The sequence below is a fragment of the Rattus norvegicus genome, chromosome 1, assembly GCF_036323735.1.
Source record: "Rattus norvegicus strain BN/NHsdMcwi chromosome 1, GRCr8, whole genome shotgun sequence".
Classification (NCBI taxonomy): Eukaryota; Metazoa; Chordata; class Mammalia; order Rodentia; family Muridae; genus Rattus; species Rattus norvegicus.
The window spans coordinates 166,803,444-166,825,609 of NC_086019.1; the positions used below are offsets into that span (position 1 = coordinate 166,803,444).

Sequence of the window (22,166 nt, forward strand, 5' to 3'; positions counted from 1 at the left end):
TCCTATTCCCCTCCCCCTTCTTCTATAAGTGTTTTCCTCCTCCCCAACTACTCCCCCTTCCTGCCTCCCCACCCTGACATTCCCCTAGTCTCAAAGGTGGCCCAGCCTTGGCAGGACCAAGGACTTCTCCTCCCATTGGTGCCTAACAAGGCCATTCTCTGCTACATATGCAGCTGGAGCCATGGGTCTGTCCATGTGTAGACTTTGGGTAGTGGTTTAGTCCCTGGGAACTCTGGTTGGTTGGTATTATTGTTCTTCCTATGTTCAGCTCCTTCAATACTTTCTTTAACTCCGCCAATTCAATGGTTTGCTGTGAGCATTCACCTCTGTATTTGTTACGCTTTGGCAGAGTCTCTCAGGAGATGGCTATATCAGGCTCCTGTCAGCATGCACTACTTGGCTTCATCAATATTGTCTAACTTGGGTGACTGTATACATATGGGCTGGATCCCCAGGTAGGGCAGGCTCTGAATGCCATTCCTTCAGTCTCTGCTCCAAAATTTGTCTCCATATCTCCTCCTATGAATATTTTTGTTCCCCCTTTTAAATAGGACTGATTTTTTTATAACAAAGTTTAAAGAAAATACTTAAGAAACCAATACTCAAAACTTAAATATCTTTAGGCAACTAGTGGTTGCCAGGGTGAATTGACTTAGAAGGCCCCATTCATCTTTGAGGGCCTATAGACCAGTTGGTAATGGATACTAGGGAAGGAAAATACATTTTGTTCAATGGTGTAGTCAGTTGTAAGTTGTCCATATGCCTTTAAATAAATCTTGTTCCTGCAAATAATTTTAACTGATGTCATTAGATTGTTTAAAATAAAAATACGTGAAAGTAGAATTGTTGAGAAGAGAAAGATCAGTGGGAATGGAAAGCTGACAAGAGAAAGCTGTGGCATGGGTGACTACAATAAAAGTACACTGTATACACAGATGAAATGTCATAATAAACTCTTGCCATTAATATACACTAATAAAAACACATTTTCTTTTTTATAATTTTTTAAATTTATTTTATTTATATGAGTACACTGTAGCTGTTTTCAGACACACCAGAAGAGGGCATCAGATCTCATTACAGATGGTTGTGAGCCACCATGTGGTTGCTGGGAATTGAACTCAGGACCTCTGGAAGAGCAGTCAGTGCTCTTAATCACTGAGTCATCTCTCCAGCCCCACATTTTTCTTTAATTGTGTTTGGAACACAACAAATGAGATTTTCTTCAATTGTCCAAAATAATATTGTATTTGTCTCTATAATTTATATGTACAACATTATCATCAAGTCTTCATTACTGCTTCATAGTTTCGATGCAACTATTACATAGGCTTGATAAAAATCATTAGAAAGCCATGGTGGAAGCACACAGCGTGGCCATCACATACCTTATTGTGAGTATAGCATGTAATGCAAGAGGAATGCAATTCTGAATTATCTAGCTAAAAATGTGACATAGGGTCACAAATCACATGCACTTCTGTTTACCAACAGCTGTGTGGATCACTGGAAAAAAACATTCTGGACTTGTAACATGGTTTCAGAAGTGTTCTGCCCTTGGGTGTCACTCATTATTTTACGAATTAAGAAAGTAATCTGAAGGAAAGTCCAGAGGTATGGCTTGGAATTGGAATTAGAATGTTTAATTGCACCAAGTCTATTATTTTAATTATGCTTCGAGACCTATGTGAACATCACGTTTCAAACTTCCTTGTGATTTCCACTGTCTAACTCTCATGGTTGTGATCACGCAGTTGGTGACCTGACTCTGGCTCCTGCCGAGACCTGGGTGCTGAGCAGTTAACTCACAGACTCACCATGTTCTTCATAAGCTTACAGTCAGAATGCCCAGGAGACTTTCCTTAACTCCCAGAGGCCTATACTCTGGAGCAAACAGAAGAGACCGATCTAGATAAAGTAGAGGTCAAAGTAGAGGGCTCTTGTCCTTACCTTTCAGGGAAGTGTGCTTCTGGTTCTGGTAAGGAAGAGGAACTAAACATCCCTTTGAGAATTTAAAATTAAAGCTTTGCTACATGAAATTAAAGCTATTTTTTAAATAAGTAATTATGAAAAGGAATAGGAAGCAACTTTGGGCTATGCCTGTGTGGAGATATTTATGAGAATAAGTGTGTTCATGTGTGTGTGTGTGTGTGTATGCATGGTTGGCAAGTTCATGTATGTGTGCAAGTGTGTGTGTGTGTGTGTGTGTGTGTTTTGAATAGTCTGATGGTTAAACACGAAGGTTAAGTATGAGTCTATTTCATTAATATTCTGACATTCTTAGCATCTCATTTAATTGATAAAATGTCAAATAACCGTAGCCCTTATCATCAGTAAAAAGAAGCGCCACCTGCTCCATTTAGCATGTGATGCCACAAAGAAATGGTTGGCCATTTTTTTCTTGAATTATTTGTAAAAGCAGCTGCTACTATTGATTATGTGTATTTTGTTAGAAACCATATCATACTGTCTCCAATAACTCTGAAGTCGAAATTCTTATTTATAATATTCAATGAAACAGGATAATATATTTGATTTCTTAGATTTAGTATGATGCCTGGTTGAGCATTATACACAGATATTCATAAAGTCTTCTAAGGTCTAGTTTCTTAACTGTGGATTTTATAGAAGCTCTGGGCAGTGCTTGATCATTCTTCCTTGGCACCTACAACATCCACTATCATAGTCTTTTTCCAACTCTCTGTTTTCAATACATGACTCTCTCAGCAATCTTGCACTTACTAAAGTTTAGTGAGATTCAAATTTGTATTTTGTACATTTTTCTTCCCTCCTTGATGATTTCATTTATTCTTATAGACCCAGTTAACAACTATTATATCAATGTTTCTTAATCTAATGTTTTGGGTTGTAAAAAATTCTCTAGCAATCCCAAAGTAAAAGCACATATTAAATGAAAGTTAACTAACATGTCTTTGATCTACGACCTATCCTTGGTTGTTCCTCATTTCTAATTTGAATTTTTAATAATTTCAATTTTGTTTAATAATTTTATTAACTTATACATTTATTTCCAATAGTCTTAAATATAGGACAGTTTATGTTAAATATATTTGTGTTATTTTGAATATATTTAGAATCAAACAACATTGGGTTACCTCGAATCTAAAATGTATAAATTGCAAGATTATATATTGAATCTGAAAATGAAATAATTGACCTCATTAATACAACCAGATTTTAGGTTATTATATGGATGCATCTTTAGTATTTATACTTCAAAGGGAAATTGTATGGTTTGGATTTGTTTCTAAATTGGACATTTTTTTTCAATTGATCATAGCAATCAGAGTTAATTAGTCTAGTCAGGATGGAGAAGGGGCATTTGTTCATCATATTGCACAAATTATAAGACTGCACAAATTGCTTCTGAAATAATAAGATGAAAACCTGAACTGCGACCCATAACTGCTTAAACTAGGAAACTTCTCATGATATAACACCTGACCACATGGGTGAGGAAACAAACAGAAAAAAACATTTCAGGGTTAATTTCTCAAACTGTGTTAGAAACTAGTATTTTTACTAAATTAAGTTAATATTTAAAATTATTTTTAATGTGATATATATGTGTGCTGATTAAAATCTACTGGGAGAGAATAAATCATACTGATACAAAATCTGGCTTAAGACAGTAAGAGTTAATCAATCAAGACCATTCAAAGAAGTGGTGTAGATGCTTGAACAACATTTTGTTATTTTCATTTTTATAAAATTATTGACAGATATGTAGATATGTAGTATAGATAATATGGATAGATAAAATTGCATAATGAAAACTTATCTCTTAAGATTACGACATTAATTACACTTGCTTTCTAGCAGTTTGTTTTCTAAATTATTTTAAGTGATTTCTGAGTATTTTAGTAGACTATAATTTTAGACTCTCTTCTATGAAATTCAGAGATTTGTAGTAAAGTCAACATGGAAATCGCTAAAGGTTGTTTTGGGGAAGTAGTGCAAAGGATTTTGGAATCTTTTAACTGATCCAAAGAACATAGTTGAATTGCCATCAATTTAGAAAAGTAGATAGAACTGTATTTTGCCATATGAAAGATGGTAACATGCTGAGCGATTAACAGTATGTTTGGAAAACTGTACAAGTTGCATATATTAAATATGTTTTGTTGCAAAGTATTTAACTCATTCCTGTAAAACTGAATATTGTCTAAAAGAATGATTTTTTTTTTTGTTACATGGTTTCAGATACAGCTCCTGTCCCCACGCATGTCTGTTTTCAACAACTCTGAGGTCAAGTATTTTCTTCTAATTGGGATCCCAGGACTGGAATATGCCCATGCATGGATCTCCATCCCCATCTGCCTCATGTACCTTATTGCCATCGTGGGTAACTGCACTATCATTTTTGTCATCAAGACAGAGCCTTCTCTTCATGAACCCATGTACTATTTCCTTACCATGTTGGCTGTCTCTGATATGGGTTTGTCCTTCTCTTCCCTTCCTACCATGCTTAAGATCTTCTGTTTCAATGCCATGCAAATCTCACCCAATGCCTGTTTTGCTCAAGAGTTCTTTATCCATGTATTCACTGCCATGGAGTCCTCTGTGCTTCTGATTATGTCTTTGGACCGCTTTCTTGCCATTCACAACCCCTTAAGGTACAGTTCTATCCTCACTGGCAGTAGGGTTGCTAAAATAGGGTTAATTTTAGCCATCAGGAGCACAGCTTTGGTGCTTCCATTCCCTTTCACACTAAGGAAACTGAAATACTGTCAAAAGAATCTGCTCTCTCACTTATACTGCCTTCATCAGGACGTCATGAAACTGGCCTGCTCTGATAACAAGATCAATTTCATCTATGGTTTCTTTGCGGCTCTCTGTACTATGCTGGACTTTGCCTTGATTCTTATGTCTTACATGCTGATCTTGAAGACAGTTCTCAGTATTGCATCTCTGGTAGAAAGGCTAAAAGCCCTAAATACCTGTGTCTCCCACATCTGTGCTGTGCTCATCTTCTATGTCCCCATCATCACCTTGGCTGCCATACATCGCTTTGCCAAGCACAAAAGCCCCCTACTTGTAATCCTTATTGCAGATATGTTTTTGTTGGTGCCACCCCTGATGAACCCCATTGTGTACTGTATAAAGACTCGACAAATCCGGGAGAAGGTCTTGGGAAAGTTGGTTAACTTATGTGTGAGATAAGGACTTGGTAATATAAATAATTCATTATCTGAAAATAGGTACTTACTGGTACCTGCTGTGCTCAACTTCATTCATGGTGGTTATTATTTGGTGAATTTCTGGAGTGAGGCACTGAAATTCTGTGATGTATAGAATTTATAATGAGTTTAAAACATTTCCAGTAACTGTACAAAAATCAGCTGAGAGATATGATTTAGTGAGGCATAACTAATAATTTAAATGGTTTTTTAAATAAATCATTTATGTGATTGAACAGATAAATCAGGCTTTAATTAATTGACAAAATTTGAGTAGACTTACTACCTTTCAATTAATATTTATAAAATATTTCTGTAATGCATAATATTTATACCACAAAAGAAATCAAATTGGCAGTATAGATAGTAGTTATTTGGCAAATACTGAGTGATAGTTTTAGATGAAAGGCCTGAACTTGGTTAGGAGTATATGAAAGAAGTTGAAACCTTGACATATTTTGAAAGTTTTTTTGGGAGGAAGGGCAATATGTCTGATCTATATTCAAGATAGATTGAATCTAGGAGAAAAAAAGAGACAGGTCAACACTCTTCTGTGATGTGATAACTCTTACATGAGGAGAGAGGTAACAGAAGTATATAGTTTTTGTCGTTTGTTTTCTTGTTCTCATTTTGATTGTTATTAAATAAAAATATAATTTATATTATGTTTCCACATTTCAGAAAGTACCTGAAAAATAGCTTTAAACTCTGTTGTTCTTGTTTAGTCTTTTACGTCATATTGTTAGTGACTTTCAAATAAAATGTAGCTCTTAAAATTAGATTTTTACAGGTCACAGAAATTCATACCAAGATACTTTTCATCATATTTATTTATTTATTAACATTTTCACGATATAAGAAAAATTTTAAAGAAAGATTACATGTTGCGGTACATGTTGAAGTGCAGTTGAAAGAAAAGTTAAGGTGTTAAGGTTCTCATGGGATACCTATTACATCAGCTCTCCTCCCCTCTATAAACAAGTGGTTTCTGTGACCAACGGAATAAAAGAAAAAATATGAAAATATTAGGACAGAGCCCTGTTCAGTTAATTTTACCAAAAAGAGGTAAAAGCAGAGGGAGGAAAAATATAGCTTATTTAACAAATGGTGCTGGTGGTTTATCTGCAGGAAAATGAAATTAGATTCAGATCTTTTATTTTGTGTGAAAAGCAATTAAAAATGGATTGAAGAACTTAATTTAACTGGAAACACTGAAACTTCTAGTAGAATGAAACTGTCAGTAGGGAATGCTCTCCTAGACACTGACTGTTAGAAAGGACGTTGTAAAAAGATTGCTAAACTGAGTACCAAAAGATGGAAATATGTACCCCAAAATGAGAAGTTTCTGCAGAACACCAAAACTATCATTGAAGCAAACAGTTAACAGAATGGGAAAAAAACTTTACCAGTTCTACTTCAGCCAAGGGGCTAATATTCAGAATTTACAAAGGATGCCAAAAGTAAATATCGAGAAAGTAAAAGTATTAGTAAACAATTGGGAAAATGAAACCCCTATTGACCAATAGCTACTTTTAAAAGTTACTCAATATCACTAGCCATCAGAGCAATACAAATGAAAACTTCTTTGGGATACCACCCTGACCCGGTCAGAATGGTGTCATCAGCTACTGACAACAAATGCCAGAATATGGGGAAAGGGAAACTCTCATTCATTGTTGCTATGAGTACAAATCCATACAGCTATTGTGGAAATCAGATTGGAGATTTCTCAACAATTAAAAATAGAACTACGAGTTGACCCACATATTTCACTCCTGGTTATATACCCAGAGAACTTCACACCCTATCACAGAGGTATCCGCACCATTATGTTTACTGATACTCCGTTCTACTCATTATAACAGTAAACGGAAACAACTCAATTGTCCATCAGTTGGTTAATGAGCAATGAAAATGTGGCATGTATATAAAGTAGAATACTATTTAGCTCTGAAGAAAAATGAAGTCACACAATTTATACAAAATTGATAAACTTAGGTTCGATATTAAGAGTGGGCACACAATCTCAGGAAGATACCAGCACATGTTCCATGTTCTCCCTCATTATAGAATCTAGTCTGTAGTCTCTCTCTCTCTCTCTTCCTCTCTCTGTCTCTCTCTCTCTCTGTGTGCATGTATGTGTGTGTGTGTGTGTTTGTGTGTCTGTGTGTGTTTAGTGTTGTGTACATGTAAACAAATGTACATCTGCCTACACTATGACATACAGAATGGAAAATGAGAAAGAATATACACTAGGAAACAAGGACTGAATGCAGGTAATGGGCACATGCATCATGGAAGAGGTTATAAAGCTAATTGTTTTTCTGGGTTTAACTCTGTCATCGACTTTATTTTCAGGTGATAGATAAGTAAATAAAATATCTTTGATAGTGGAGATATAAAATCCAAGGTAATGCTCACCATCTTCAGAATGAGTGCTCTGTCTGCACAAAAGCTCATTGAGATAGAGTTTTGATTTGGTAATTTTGATGTATGATTATTTGGAGACTCTTGTATTTTATTTTATTTTTTTATTGGATATTTTTATTTACATTTCAAATGTTATTCCCTTTCCTGGTTTCCCAGACATAAGCCCTCTATCCCATTCTCCTTCTTCTATAAGGGTTTTCCTCCTCGCCAACTATCCCCTTCCTGCTTCCCTACCCTGACATTCAGGAGAGCATACAGCCTTGGCAGGACCAAGGGCTTCTACCCTCATTGGTGTCCAACAAGCCCATCCTCTGCTACATATGCAGCTGGAGCCATGGTTCTGTCCATGTGTAGTCTTTGGGTAGTGGTTTAGTCCCTGGGAACTCTGGTTGGTTGGCATTGTTGATCTTATTGAGTTGCAAGACCCTTCAGCTCCTTCAATCCTTTCTCTAACTCCTCCAATGGGGATTCATTCTCAGTTCAGTGATTTGCTGTGAGCATTCACCGCCTCATTTGTTATGCTTTGGCAGAGGCTCTCAGGGGATGGCTATATCAGGCTCCTGTCAGCATGTACTTCTTGGCTTCAACAATATTGGGTTTGGGTGGCTGTATATATATATGGTCTGGAACCCCAGGTGGGGCAGGCTCTGCTCCAAATTTGTCTCCATATCTCCTCCTATTAAAATTTTTGTATCTCTTTTTAAGTAGGACTGATTTTTTATAACAAAGTTTAAAGAAATTTTTTAAGAAACCAATATTCAAAACTTAAATATGTATAGGCAATTAACTCTTGCCAGAGCTAATTGGCTTAGAAGGCCTCATCCATCTTTTAGAGTCTATAGTCTAAAAGTAATGGATTCAATGCAAGGAAGATGTCAGTATCCGCGCTGACATGGTACTGAGAGCCGGGCATAGGCCTGTGAGGTTTAAGAAAAAACACACAAATTTGGGTCATTCATGTTATGAAAAGAGAATGCCAAATCTTTTACTTGATTCACCGAATATATACCCCAAGTTCACCTGGTGGAAAATTCCAGGAAGCACAGTGGGAAATCTGGCTTAGGCCCTCAGGAACAAAGAAAGAAGAACAAAGGACAGGAACTGATTATTGCCCAGGCAAGTCCCTTCAGAGCCAGGTCATTCCTTTGTTGGGAACAGAAGGCTTCCACATGCATTAGCAAGGCTTCAGCAAGGGTCAAATGCTGAGGGTGGCCCAAGAGGGTCTGACAAGTTTCCCTTTTTTCTTTTTTATTAAGTAGTGCCTTCTGAGCAGTGGAACCATGCTTGAGATCCGGACATCCAAGGAAAAGTTCCCTGAACCTCGGCAGCTTCATGCAGATGGCATGCCTGCAAAACCACAGTCTGGAACATGGCAACACCAGGCATGACAGCTGCCGGGGTGGGGGGAATGGAGAGTGATAGGGGTAACAGCTGGAGTCCAGCCTTTTACTCCAGTATGCAGTGGTGCTCAGAGGGTCAGAGTGCAGACATGGTGGGACGGGACATGCAGCAGCGGTAACAATGACTGCAACAATGCCAAAATCTTCTCTGTGATGACACAAGGTGAGGGGGAATCCTCCATCTTCATCCAAGGGCACAGGAACGATTCCAGGGACCCAAACCACAAGAGCTGAATCTTCCTGTTTCCAGAAGGGTCAGCAAACAGGGCAGCTGCTTTTCCTGTGGTTCTGTTGGTGGCGATCACTGCTGGCCAAACTGTTCCTTATGCCTACTGCCATCAGGATCAGTGGATTTTTCACGAAGCTCCAAAAGGTCTCCATCAGTACCAGATTCTGTGGCAACAGGATGCACACAACGCTCAGGAACACAAATGGGTGCTTCAGCATCTCTAGGAAAAACACAAGCAGAACCTGTAATCCTAACTAACACAGGGTCAGGACCCTTCCATAATCCTGAGGTCAAATTCTTTCTAATGGATCAGACTTTCCTTACATCTATTCCTTTCCAATGTCTATCTGCTGTTGAACAATTATTCTTATCTACTAACAAAAATTTAAAATATAGATAATAAAGGAAAGTTGAGCCGGTGGGGAATTCTGGTCCCCTGATTTGTTTTTTCAAGATAATTCTTAAGAGTTAAATGAGCTCTTTCTACTATGGCTTGTCCTTGAGGATATTAAGGAATGCCAGTTTTATGTACAATATCAAAATCCTCACAAAATTTCTTTTTTTTTACAGTTAAGCATAGAACTTCCAGTTTTTTATTTTTAAAAATTATTTAACAAGAAAAACAGTCAATCAAGTCTTAAAAAATTAGAATGGATTAATTTACAATTAAACAGTCAACTTAAAATATGAGCCCCTTCAGGAGGACCATGGAGGCCAATAGTTCTCCTTTAAACAGCAGGATTGCAGTTGACGTTCTGACCTATATTTAACAGCACAGAAATACAAAAGCCAAACAACTTCCATCCACCTTCCCTTCTCTTCAGAGTTTAAACACTTGCTTAGAGAAATACTCATATTTTTAAAAATCCAGTTGTATTTTTAAAAATATCTACAACTAATCTCATCGAGAACACTCTTAAAACAATTCTTATAAAACACAAATACCTTAAAATAATTTTGTGGCACATGAGATTGAAAGAATAAAAAATACAGCCAAAAAGTCAGAAGTTTAGGAATGCTGTCTCATCCCTAAGAAGCCCTAAATACCTCAAATTCCAGACCCTGCCCTCTACCTGTAAGTAAGTAAAGGGTCATATTTCTTGAGCCTGCTCTCCCAGGATCCAGATAAAAGGGTTTAAGATAAGGTCCTTAGATAGGTGATCCGGACCTAGTAAAGATAAGAGGAAGCTTCTCCCAGGAACTAGCTGACCTTAAAGTTAGATTAAAATCTTAGAGAACAACCTTGAGAAGCAGGAAGCTTCTCCTAGGAACTAGTGGACCATAAAGTTAAGCAATCTTTAGAGACAGGAAGCTTCTTGTGATTTTCCAATGACACCACCCTTGCCCTCTTGGGTTGTGGTTTCTCCCTTTAAATACCCTTTCTCCCAGCCTCTCGGGGTCGAACTCCACTGCCCCTGCATGGGATAGGAGTCTTGACCCCAGTGCACTGGTTCCTATCAATAAACCTCATGTTTATTACAGCAAGGAAGGTCTCACGTGAGTTCTTGGGGGGTCGCATCATCCCAAGACTTGAGTGAGGGTCTCCCTGCTCCGGGGGTCTTTCAAGATAGCTTAACGAAATAGCAAAATAAAACTAATGTTCAAGAATGATCATCTCTCTGTCTTCTAAATAGAAACCACACAGGCAAAACGCTTTCCATTGCTACCTCTGCGTCCCACAATCAGCAGAGCTAATTCTACCAGGTGAAATGCACCTTCTGATCCTTGGTCGTAGCTGCCAGCTTCAGAGTTTATGACTAAATACAAAAGAAGATAAAACTAAGCTCACACATTCTGTAGTGGGGAAAACAAACATTTGTCTTTAGACAGTTTTTGTCTACCTTCAAGTCATGACAAAGTTCACAGAAGTTTAAAGGCTGACTCTGCAGGTGGCCGGCTAAAACACACCCACCTCCACTGTGCACACAGGGCTCCTAGGGCACTAGTAAACAAAGTACTGAGTTACCAACTCACACACTCTAAGTCCTGGAACACATGGCATTTAACAGGTTTACACTGATTCGGTGTCAGAGTTCTTAGAACGCTTATTTTCATACTCTCCAATGTGTGAACAAAGCTTCAACCAACTGCCTTACAGGAACATGTTAATTTGTGACAGTGGGCCAGGCACTTCAATTCAGGAAGAGAGGCTTTGTGACTTTGAGGTAAACCAAATCTTCATTAATTATGCTCTCTAAAAACACTTTGATACCACACCAATTGGACTTATTTGGCTTTTAAGTTTGTCACTGTTGTGCCAAAACCCACACCCTGTGGGAATATATGCTAGTAAGGGCATCTGAACTGGAGACCAACTACAGACACACATACATATATGTATGTGTACACACACACACACACACACACACACACACACACACACACACACACACAGGGGATATGGTCAAAAGGGCCAAGGGGAGTAACTCTCTCCCTAACTGGAGTTTGATAAATTTTTTAGGGATCCACCACCGGTCACACAGACACATTAAAAAAGAACAAGACCAAGTGTTGGTTGGCCTCAAGCAGCTTCAGGAGGATGACTGAGCCATGTTGTAAAAGGCAGAAGTTTACTTAGGAATGCAAACCCCTTGTGAATGATCCCAGCATTAGCACTGAGGAGCACAGCATATGTTTCTTCCCTCTTCTGATTAGTTTCAAGGTGATGGGGAATTTGCTTAACAATAAAAATTCATTAGAAACCAGATCAGCTAGGTGTGTGTGGTGGCATGTGTCTGTAATCCCAGCATTTGGGAGATTGATGCAGGAAGAGTATTGTGAGTTTGAGGCCAGCCAAGATTACATAGCAAGGTCCTGTTATAAACAAATGAATCCCAAGGATCTCAGATTTTTAGGTGTTGTAAGATCAGAAGAGAAAAAGGCCATTTTGGAATTAGGTTTGCTTTTTTCAATCAAGGCATCCAATTTTATGTTTTCATTAAAATTACTGAGATGAGTTATATTTTAAGTATCACCACAACTAACAAAAATCACCAATGAATTATCAGGGCATTACCACAAATATCAAACTTCTACATGACAACAATTAATGGCATTTTGCATTCTTTTCTCAAGTAGCAAAGGATACCTCTTTATTTGAACAAACACATCAGCTTTTGTTAGTTGGTAGCCTAACTTATAGACATGTTTTAAATACTTTTAAAAAGCTATATAGATTAAGAATATTTATCTAATGGGGGAAGAGATGGAGGTGTGAACTCTGGCTTCAGTTTCCATGAGGCTAAAAATACGGGTCTGAAAATGTAAAGGTGTCTAGGCTTACCCAACAGCTCACCAGGCATTCCCAGTCCTGGTGTAAAACCACACTAACTTTTATCCTTATAGCGTGAACAGCAGGCATCAGGCAAAAGTCTACAAGCAGGAGTAATAGGCAGGAAGCAAATATAGTTGAACTGTTTTCTCTGTGATCTAACTGACTTGTTCAAGTTTTGAAACCATGACCTGGTCCATTAGCACCATGGTTTATTCAACTGAGATAATTATTCAAGCTCCTATAGGATGCTCGAACTGATCTAGGCTGAAAGAGAGGGATGGTGAGATGGGAACTGAGGGCCACTCTCTCCATATGTGTGTGCATATATATGTGTGTGTATATATACATATGTGTGTATATATATGTGTATATATATACATATATATATATTTTTTTTCCATGAAGAAACTATGCAGCAAAGATATAACTGCCTGCTAATAACTATATTTAAGGTTTGAAGAATCACTAATCACAGGTATAAAGTAATAACATGCCAATTCTTACAGTATCTGACTAACTATAAATGGAGGGCTTCCTGGTATGAGCCAATTTATTATAATGGAAGCTCATTGACTATTAGATTATCAGTAAGCTAGAAGAAATTACCAGTATTTATAGGTGGTAACCTACTCCCCCCCCCAAAAAAAAAGAGATTAGCTAGAATTAAATGAAATTAGTCATAATTGTTTCGGTTTCCTCTTTCTCCTGGGAGAACCGCAAACAGGGAAACTGTCTTTGTGTACATATACAAAGCATCTGCCATCAGGTAGATCCACCTTTCCCTCCAAGGTAGATGGCTCATATTCACTTTCTTATACAATGGTTCTTGAAACATCTATTTCAATACGAACTATAACGGAAGCCTACAGAGCACTGTTAGGACAAAGGCACTTTGTTGTGAACGTTGGGTTTAATTGCATGCAGCTGAGAAGACTAGGATGCACTCATGTCATTATTCACGTTTGCATTTATGAATACAGAGCAGATGCCAGCTTATAGAATATAGCTGATCACATTGCAAATCAGGCAATCACCAACACTAATTCTATTCTCAGGAAGAGAGTAAATTTTGACATTTCCCCCAAAACTAACAAGGACAAGTTCAACAGTTGGGGGAAAAGGGGAAAATCACCAGCAATTGTTACCTTAGAGCTTAAGAAACTGTTGACAACAGAATTGCTTGTCTATAGTTTGGTTCTCTGCATCAATGTAAACTGCTTTTCAGAGGACTAAGCCAGCTGGCAGGTGTGTTTGTTTCTAGGGGAAACCCAGGGCAGAGAACTACTGGGGAGAAACAGGTTCATTTCTCTGGTCGGACAGCCGAGTGAGGAGGTAGTTATTCTGAAGAGGTCTCAGGTTAGATGGCTGTGCTCAGTAACTGAGTCGGGGAAGCAGGAAGCAGGAGCTTCTCTGAGATGCAGAGAGCAGCAGAAACACGTCTCCTCCAGGGATGTCAGAACCAAGGCATCAGTGCAGCTTACTACATCACCACACAGGGCAGCCCCATACAGCCTTGAGTGCCATCCTCACTGCTGTTGAGCTTCTTCATGCAGTACTGGTGTATCTCCCTTATGAGCATGTAAAAGGCATCCTTCACACCCTGTCAGGTTTTGGCTGAGGTTTCAATGAATGGAATTCCATAGCTCTTGGCCAGCTCGTGGGCTTGCTTTGTGTCAACTGTCCTTGTTGGCAAGTCACACTTGTTCCCTACCAGCACCATGGGTACATCATCAGAGTCTTTCACATGCTTAATTTGCTCCCTGTAGAGGTTAATATCTACAAAGGATTTGCTATTATTGATGGCAAACACACAGAGGAACCCTTCGCCTGTCCTCATGTATTGTTCTCTCATGGCACTGTACTCCTCTTGTCCAGCTGTGTCCAGTATGTCCAGTAGACAGGTCTCACCGTCAATCACCACTTCTTTTCAGTAAGAATCCTCTATGGTGGGATCATATTCATCCACAAAGTGGTTCTGGATTAGCTGGATTGTCAAAGCACTTTTCCCAATGCCACCTGCTCCAACCACCACCAGTTTGTACTTAGTCATTTCACACCTGCAAAAATCTCGAACTCCGCAGACCCCGCCTCAGGAGGCTTTTGGATTTCAACCTGAGAAGCTGTTGGAGACCGCGAAACCACCATGAACAACCCCCATTCAGGAGCAGCCCTCACAAAATTTCTTAAAAGGTCCACTAGTATGTGCTGGACCATTATCAGTTTTTAATTGCTGTGGGACTCCCATAAAGGCAAAGGCCTGTAAGCAGTGACCTAACATCTTTAATTTTCTCTCCACTATGTGCAGAGGCAAAGAGTAAGCCAGAACAGTTATCAATAGTCACATGGACAAACCGTAATTTCCCAAAGGAAGAAATATGGTTAACATCCATTTGCCAAATATCATTAGGCTATAAACCTCTTGGATTAACTCCCAAATTTGGAGAGTAAATACATGGGGCATACTAACCCCTAATCTTAACTAACACAGGGTTGAGTCCCTTCCATAATCCTGAGGTAAAATCAGGAGAAGGTCAGCTGATCCTGAGGGGATATTGACTGACTATTAGGGCTGCTTGTTCTTTAGTGACTCCATTGTGATACCTCAAAGAATTTGCATTAAGATGAAATTTTCTATGCATCTATAAAGCTTTATCATAGACAGTACTATTGATTGACATATAATAACATGGAGACTGAGTATAAGAATAGGCCAACTCATTGTCTTGTGCTAAGGGGCCGGGTAACATGGAATGTCCTCTTATATGCAGCCAATGCTGCCCTAGCAAAGCCTGTACTTGTAATAAACCGGCACAAATGGATGAAACAGGAGTAACAAAGGCAGTGGTCTCAAAGGGGTAAAACAATCTGAGACACATGCACACTGTCAGTGTATTTGTTACAAGGCTCATCAGAAAACATATCCAAAGCTAGTTGTAAAGCTGTCAATTCTGCTAGCTGTGCAGAACATTTAGGAATTTTTATAACCTCTGCCTTCCCACCAGACACTACTGCAGCGCAGTCACTGGAGGAAATATCAATTAATACTAAACGAGCCCTTTGTAAAGGGGAACTAACAATAATTCATGGAAAAATTACTGAATTCATTTTTTAAAAAGTGACAAATTTTACCATCAGGATAATGGTTGTCAAATTGACTAACAACTGTGCACATTCAAATAGCCCAATCTGTAAGTCCCTGGGCTAAATGTTGTAGCTGTTCCTTGGTATAGGGTGTAATAATAAGATTTGCAAAGGTCTGTAAGCTAATTCTTTGAGCCTTAAACAGTAATTGAGCAACAGCCTGAGGATAACCCATCACTATTTTTTGCAGGTGAAGCTTGTAAATAAACCCACATTAAAGGTCTATCTTGACAAAAAAGTCCAGTAGGGGAATGAGCAGATACAAAAATCAAAAATAAAAGAGGCTTAGAATAATCAATATAATTAAGGTGAGCCTCTTCCAAAGCCTGTTGTACTAAATTTAACCATTCACAAGCTTCTAGAGTTAATTGTCTAGATGAATTTGGAGAGGAATCCCCTTTTAAAACATCAAATAATGGCTTCAACTGTCCTGTGGTTAATTTTAACATTCAGTCGAAGCCAATTTATATCCCTTAATAATTTTTGAAAGTCATTTAAGGTCTTTAGTGTATCTAATCTAATTTTGAGTTTTTGTGGGTGAATTCCTTTTTGTAATAATTCATGTCCTAAATATTGATATGGGAAGTTCTTTTGGACCTTCTCAGGGGCAATCACTAACCATGCAGTGTCCAAATCTTCTTGTAAGTCAATATATGCAGCATATGTCAACAATTCCTATTCATCTGGAGCTGCCATCAAAATGTTGTCCATGAAATGGAAAAAATATATATCTGTGGATATTTCTGCCTCTTAGGGCAGAGATTACATACACCTGACACATAGTAGGACTATTGACCATCCCCTGAGGTAACACAACCCAATAATAACAATGAGAAGGCTTTTGAAAATTTATGGAAGGAATGCTAAAGGCAAATCTCTCACAGTCTTTAGGATCTAGTGGAATAGTAAAGAAACAATCCTTTATGTCAATAACTATCATATGCCAATTTTTTTTGGTATAGCTAAAGGAGAAGGGAGACCAGGCTGAGTAGGTCCCATAGGTATCATCATTTTATTAATTTCCCTTAAATCTTGTAATAATCTCCACTTTCCAGACTTTTCCTTAATCACAAGAATGTGTGTATTCCCAGGGAAAATGGAAGGAACAACGTGACCAGCTTCTAATTGTTCCTGTGCTAATTGATGAGCTGCCTCCAATTTCTCCTTGGACAGGGGCCACTGTGGAATCCAAACTGGATCATTTGACTTCCAGGTGATGGGAAAGGTCTAACATAAGGCAGTTTATTAACAGTGACCCTTAGGATAAATTTCCTAAGCCTGTTTTATCATGAGGATGTTTAATTATTTTTAGTTCTTCACTTACATGTTGTTGTAAAAATATAAAAATAAAAAAGTAAAGTTGTCTTTTACCCTGCTAGCTCTGGCACCATAGTGTCCCAAGATATCTGCTAGATATCTTGGCGGAAACACATCCCCACTCCTCGGCTGCCCAGTGTTTCTTGCTGCCACACACTTTCCTATATTCAAACCCTCACATAAAAGCACACAATAATCTTTGACCCAATTGATAAGACATAATTGCCCACTTAAACATACAAAGCCCGGTACCATCCATCCCTTAGGAACATTAATAACAACCTGTAAATACACAGAGCAGAATCTTAACGTCACCTGCCATGGCTTCTCACCCTCTCCTCTGTCTCCTCCTTCCCGTCCTAGTCTCCTCCTCTTCCTTCAAACTTCTCTCCTGCCCATCCTTCCTTCTCCTCTAATGACAGGCCTCCTTCTATCCTGTACCTGCCCCTTACCTGTACTTTACAAATTCAATGGGGAGGTGGTTCTGAGGACTGACTAGGCAGCTGTCCTTGGGGCAGTGGAATTAGCATCAAAATACAGATAACATCAGGGCAAAGCACAACACTTACACTGTAAGGTTTGTCTTGTAAATTTTTGCCCAATCCTCTCCCTGGGATGAAGCCTTGTTTTCTCCTCACATTTCATACAGGCTGAGTTGTCAGCACAGCCCCCATATCATTGAGCACATCTCATCCCCACAAGTTAATAGGTATTTGCTCTAAAACAAAAGGCTGAAACCATCCCTCATGTCTTTCCTCATCTCTCCATTTAAGAATCTTGCTCTTTTTTGAGGAGCTATAGCTGTTCCCTCTCATTGTAAGGTGGAGTAAGATATCTCTAAGGGCCAGGCCTTTGGCCAGAAGACCTTAGCTATTACAGTGGTATCAGCTCCGGTATCTAGGAACTCATGTAGGGGTTTTCCTTCAACCCATAGAGTGAGTGTAGAACGTTTCTCTAAAGAGGACACCCAGAATGCTCCAGGCCCTGTGGACCCGAAACCTGATTTCCACAGGCAGATTTAAACACAAGATTGTTAGTGTAAACCCGTGGCAAAAGAGCATATTGAGCTATCCTATTCCCTTGAGGAATAACTACAACTCCTTTTTCTACAGAAACCATGATTTTAACTTCTCCAATAAAATCAGAGTCAATCACCCCAGGAAAAATTCTTATTCCTTTCATCAAGGCACTGCAGCGGCCTAGTAAAAGGCCTATACTCCCTGGGGGCCCATTTGAGGTGTTAACACTGCTCTGTGGAGGAGCAGTGGTCCAGTCCTGTGCTTCCTGGGGTAAGTCCGACAAGGTCTTTGACATGAAGGGATTGGTTTGAGGGGTAAACTGTATCGGGGTAGGTTCTACCATAGAAGTTTTCATAGCTCCATGCACTCTGGTTTGGGGACCATGGAGCAGGCCCCATCTCCCATTTCCCAGAAGGTATAAAGGATGGCCCTTGACATCTTGCTTAGATCTGCACTCATTTCCCCAATAACAGCCTTTATGGAACCGAGGGCATAATCCAGGGCCTCCTATCCTTTTCTTCTGAGGGCACTCTCTTCTAAAATGTCCAGGTTGCCCACACCTAAAACATGTCTTGGTCCCTCCATTTCCCTTCTGCATGGCTGCAGCTAAGACTTGTCCCATCACACAATTCCCATCTACTTTTTTGCACAATTTTATATAGTCAATTAAACTCTTATGAAGTCTAATAGCTTCCTTGAACCATTTATTAGAATTTTCATAAGTCATTGTTTTACCATTGGAAGAGCAGAAACAACATCTCCAAACAACTTCCCAGCCAACTGTAATAATCTATCCACAAATTCCTGGAAAGACTCTGAGGGTCCTTGTATCACCTTGAATAATTGTTTTCCAGCTGCCTTATTAGGCAGTGCCTTCCAATCTCTAACTGCCCCTGAGGAGATTTGAGCATAAAAGGCAAGATCATATTGAATCTGGGCTGGAAGGGCTGCATATTGTCCAGCTCGTGTCAGTATTTCTAGATTTCTTTGGGGGGAATCCTGCTTGCTCCTTAAGTCTAGATAGTTGCACACATTGTTCTTGATATTCTCCCCTCCATAATAGATAATCTCCACCACTCAATACTGCCCTACATAATTGTTACCAGTCTCTAGGAGTCAGATTGGCTGTAACATAGGACTCAAAAAATGGTAGAAGTAAAGGGAGCAAGGGGACCATAAGCAGAGACTGCTTCTTTCAGGTTTTTCAACTCAGTAAAATTCAGAGGAACATGCTGTCTGATAGATTGACCTGCATTGATGGGGTCTGGGACCTCAACAACAAGATACACTGATCTCTGTCCAAAGTGAGGCTCAGGAAAAATTATACCTCTTCTTGGAGCTTTGTCTTCATAACACCACTCCAAGGAAGGATAGGGTTCATAGGCAGGAGGTGCAATAGCTCTCTCTCCTTTAAAAAGGGATTTTGCACTAGCAGGACAAGATTCTGATTTTTTTTTTAGTAACCCTGCACTATTAATCTTCCTCTTAGGAACCTCTATTTTTTTCTTCTAATGTCTCTTCTTCATCCTCCTCTGAGCTTGACCTATGAGAGGCATCATCCTGTGCTGCTCTGAATGTTCTTTCTATCTCTGACATTCATCCCACTATACTAACATTAGTACTCAAGAGAGCATCCCTGACCAATCTCCACAAAGAGAGCGTGTTGACAGGAATGCCATCTCTCTGCAGTGTTCTTTTCAAATCTCTCTTAACTTATTCCCAATCAGGAATATTAAGTCCTGAATGAACAAGCCAGGGACTAGTCTTTTCTAAGATTTTAATAAATTCTTTAGCTGTTTTTACCTTTATCCCCATTCCCTGATGTTTGAGGAAAGCAACTATCTGATCTGTTAGCTGTAAAGTAGAACTCTCGGTTCCCATGGTGTGAAAATTTTCCTTTTCGCTGTATGCTTACCCAATATGTCCCTCCTTCTTTGCTAGCTTTTCGGGAGGACCCCATCAGAAAATTCCTCACTTTCCTGGTCTCAGTGGGACATCCATTTGTCAGTGCTCCCCGCCGACATGATACCAAGGTTTAAGAAAAAACACATAGACTCAGGTCAGTCATGTTAAGAAAAGAGAATGCCAAAGCTTTTACTTGATTCACCGAATATATGCTCCAAGTTCACTGGGGAGAAATCCAGGAAGCACAGTGGAAAACCAGGCTTAAGCCCTCAGGAACAAAGAAAGAGGAACAAAAGTCAGGAACCAACTATTGCCCAGGTGTACCACCCAGGCATGTTGCTTCAGTGCCATTCCTTTGTTAGGAACAGAAGGCTTCTGCATGCATTAACAAGGTTTCAGCAGGGGGCAAACACTGAGGGGGCCCCAAGAAGGTCTACAGGAATATATATTTTGTTCAATGGTATAGTTATTTGTAAGTTGTCCATATGCCTTTAAATAAATATTGTCCCTGCAAATAATTTTAACTGAAGTCATTAGGTTGTTTAAAGTAAAAATACATGAAAGTAGAATTGTTAAGAAGAGAAAAATCAGTGGAAATGGAAAGTTAACAAGAGAAAGCAGTGGCATGGGTGACTACAATAAAAGTACACTGTATACACAGATGAAATGTCATAATAAACTCTTGCCTTTAATATACACTAAAAAAACCCACATTTTTTAAAATTGTGTACTAAAACAGAATTAATGAGATTTTCTACAATTGCCCAAAATAATATTATATCTATCTTTTTCATTTATATATACACATTATCACCAAGTCTTCATTGTTGCTCCATAGTTTTGAAGCAACTATTAAAGTCTTGATAAAATCATTAGAAAACCATGGTGGAAGCACACAGAGTGGCCATCAAATACCTAATCATAAGTATAGCTGGTAATGCAAGAGGGATGTAATTTTGAGTTATCTAGCTAAAAATGTGACATAGGGCCACAAATCACATGCACTTCACTGTTTACCAACAGCTGTGTGGATTGCTGGAAAAAACATTCTGGACTTGTAAAGTGGTTTATTATTTATTTATTATTTTATGAATTAAGAAACCAATCCAAAAGAAAGTCCAGAGGTATGGCTTGGAATTGGAATTAGAATGCTTAATTACACCAAGTCCATTATTTTAATTATGCTTCGAGACCTATGTGAACATCACGTTTCAAACTTCCTTGTGATTTCCACTGTCTAACTCTCATGGTTGTGATCACGCAGTTGGTGACCTGACTCTGGCTCCTGCCGAGACCTGGGTGCTGAGCAGTTAACTCACAGACTCACCATGTTCTTCATAAGCTTACAGTCAGAATGCCCAGGAGACTTCCCTTAACTCCCAGAGGCCTATACTCTGGAGCAGACAGAAGAGACCGATCTAGATAAAGTAGAGGACAAAGAAGAGGGCTCTTGTCCTTACCTTTCAGGGAAGTGTGCTTCTGGTTCTGGTAAGGAAGAGGAACTAAACATCCCTTTGAGAATTTAAAATTAAAGCTTTATTATGTGAAATTAAAGCTAATTTTTGAGTAAGTAATTATGAAAAGGAAGGGGATGCAACTTTGGGCTGTGCCTGTGTCGGGATATTTATGAGAATAAGTGTGTTCATGTGTGTGTGTGTGTGTGTGTGTGTGTGTGTGTGTGTGTGTGTGTGTTTGTGTTAGTGTATATTGAATAGTCTGATGGTTAAACACCAACGTTAAGTACCAGGCTATTTTACTAATATTCTGACATTCATAGCATCTCTTTTAATTGATAAAATACCAAATTACAGTAGCGCTTATGATCAATAAAAAAAAAGCACTACTTAGTGATGCCACAAAGAAAAGATTGGCCTTTTTTTCTTGAGTTGTTTGTAAAAGTGGCTACTACAATTGATTTTGTGTATTTTGTTAGACACCACATCATACCATCTACAATAACTCTGAATCAGAAATTCTTATTTATAATATTCAGTGAACAGGATAATACATTTGATGTCTTATGTTTACAAAGAGTACGTTGCCTGGCTGAACATTATGTACAGATGTTCATAAAGTCTTCTAAGGTCTAGTTTCTTAACTATGGATATTCTAGGAACTTTGGGCAATGCTTGATTATGTACTTCTCAAATCATTCTTCCTTGGATTCCTACAACATCCACTATTGTAGTCTTTCTCCAATTCTCTGTTTTCAATACATGACTCTCTCAGCAATCTTACAGCTCCTAAAGT

The 22,166-nt window shown here is 38.8% G+C and overlaps 1 protein-coding gene and 1 pseudogene across 2 annotated transcripts; one reads left to right on the forward strand and one right to left on the reverse strand.

Annotated features, from left to right (window-relative positions):
• Positions 1–1,948: 1,948 nt before the first annotated feature.
• Positions 1,949–5,977, forward strand: Or51a7 (olfactory receptor family 51 subfamily A member 7). Of its 2 annotated transcripts, XM_063269276.1 has the most exons (2): positions 1,949–1,978; positions 4,225–5,977. In XM_063269276.1, exon 2 carries the CDS (start codon positions 4,246–4,248, stop codon positions 5,182–5,184), a length of 939 nt encoding a protein of 312 aa, XP_063125346.1. In that variant the 5' UTR covers positions 1,949–1,978; positions 4,225–4,245; the 3' UTR covers positions 5,185–5,977. The 2 variants fall into 2 exon arrangements, with proteins under 2 accessions (XP_063125346.1, NP_001001279.1); NM_001001279.1 differs by lacking the exon at positions 1,949–1,978 and having other exon boundaries at positions 4,246–5,184.
• Positions 13,426–14,683, reverse strand: Nras-ps1 (neuroblastoma RAS viral (v-ras) oncogene homolog, pseudogene 1; annotated as a pseudogene).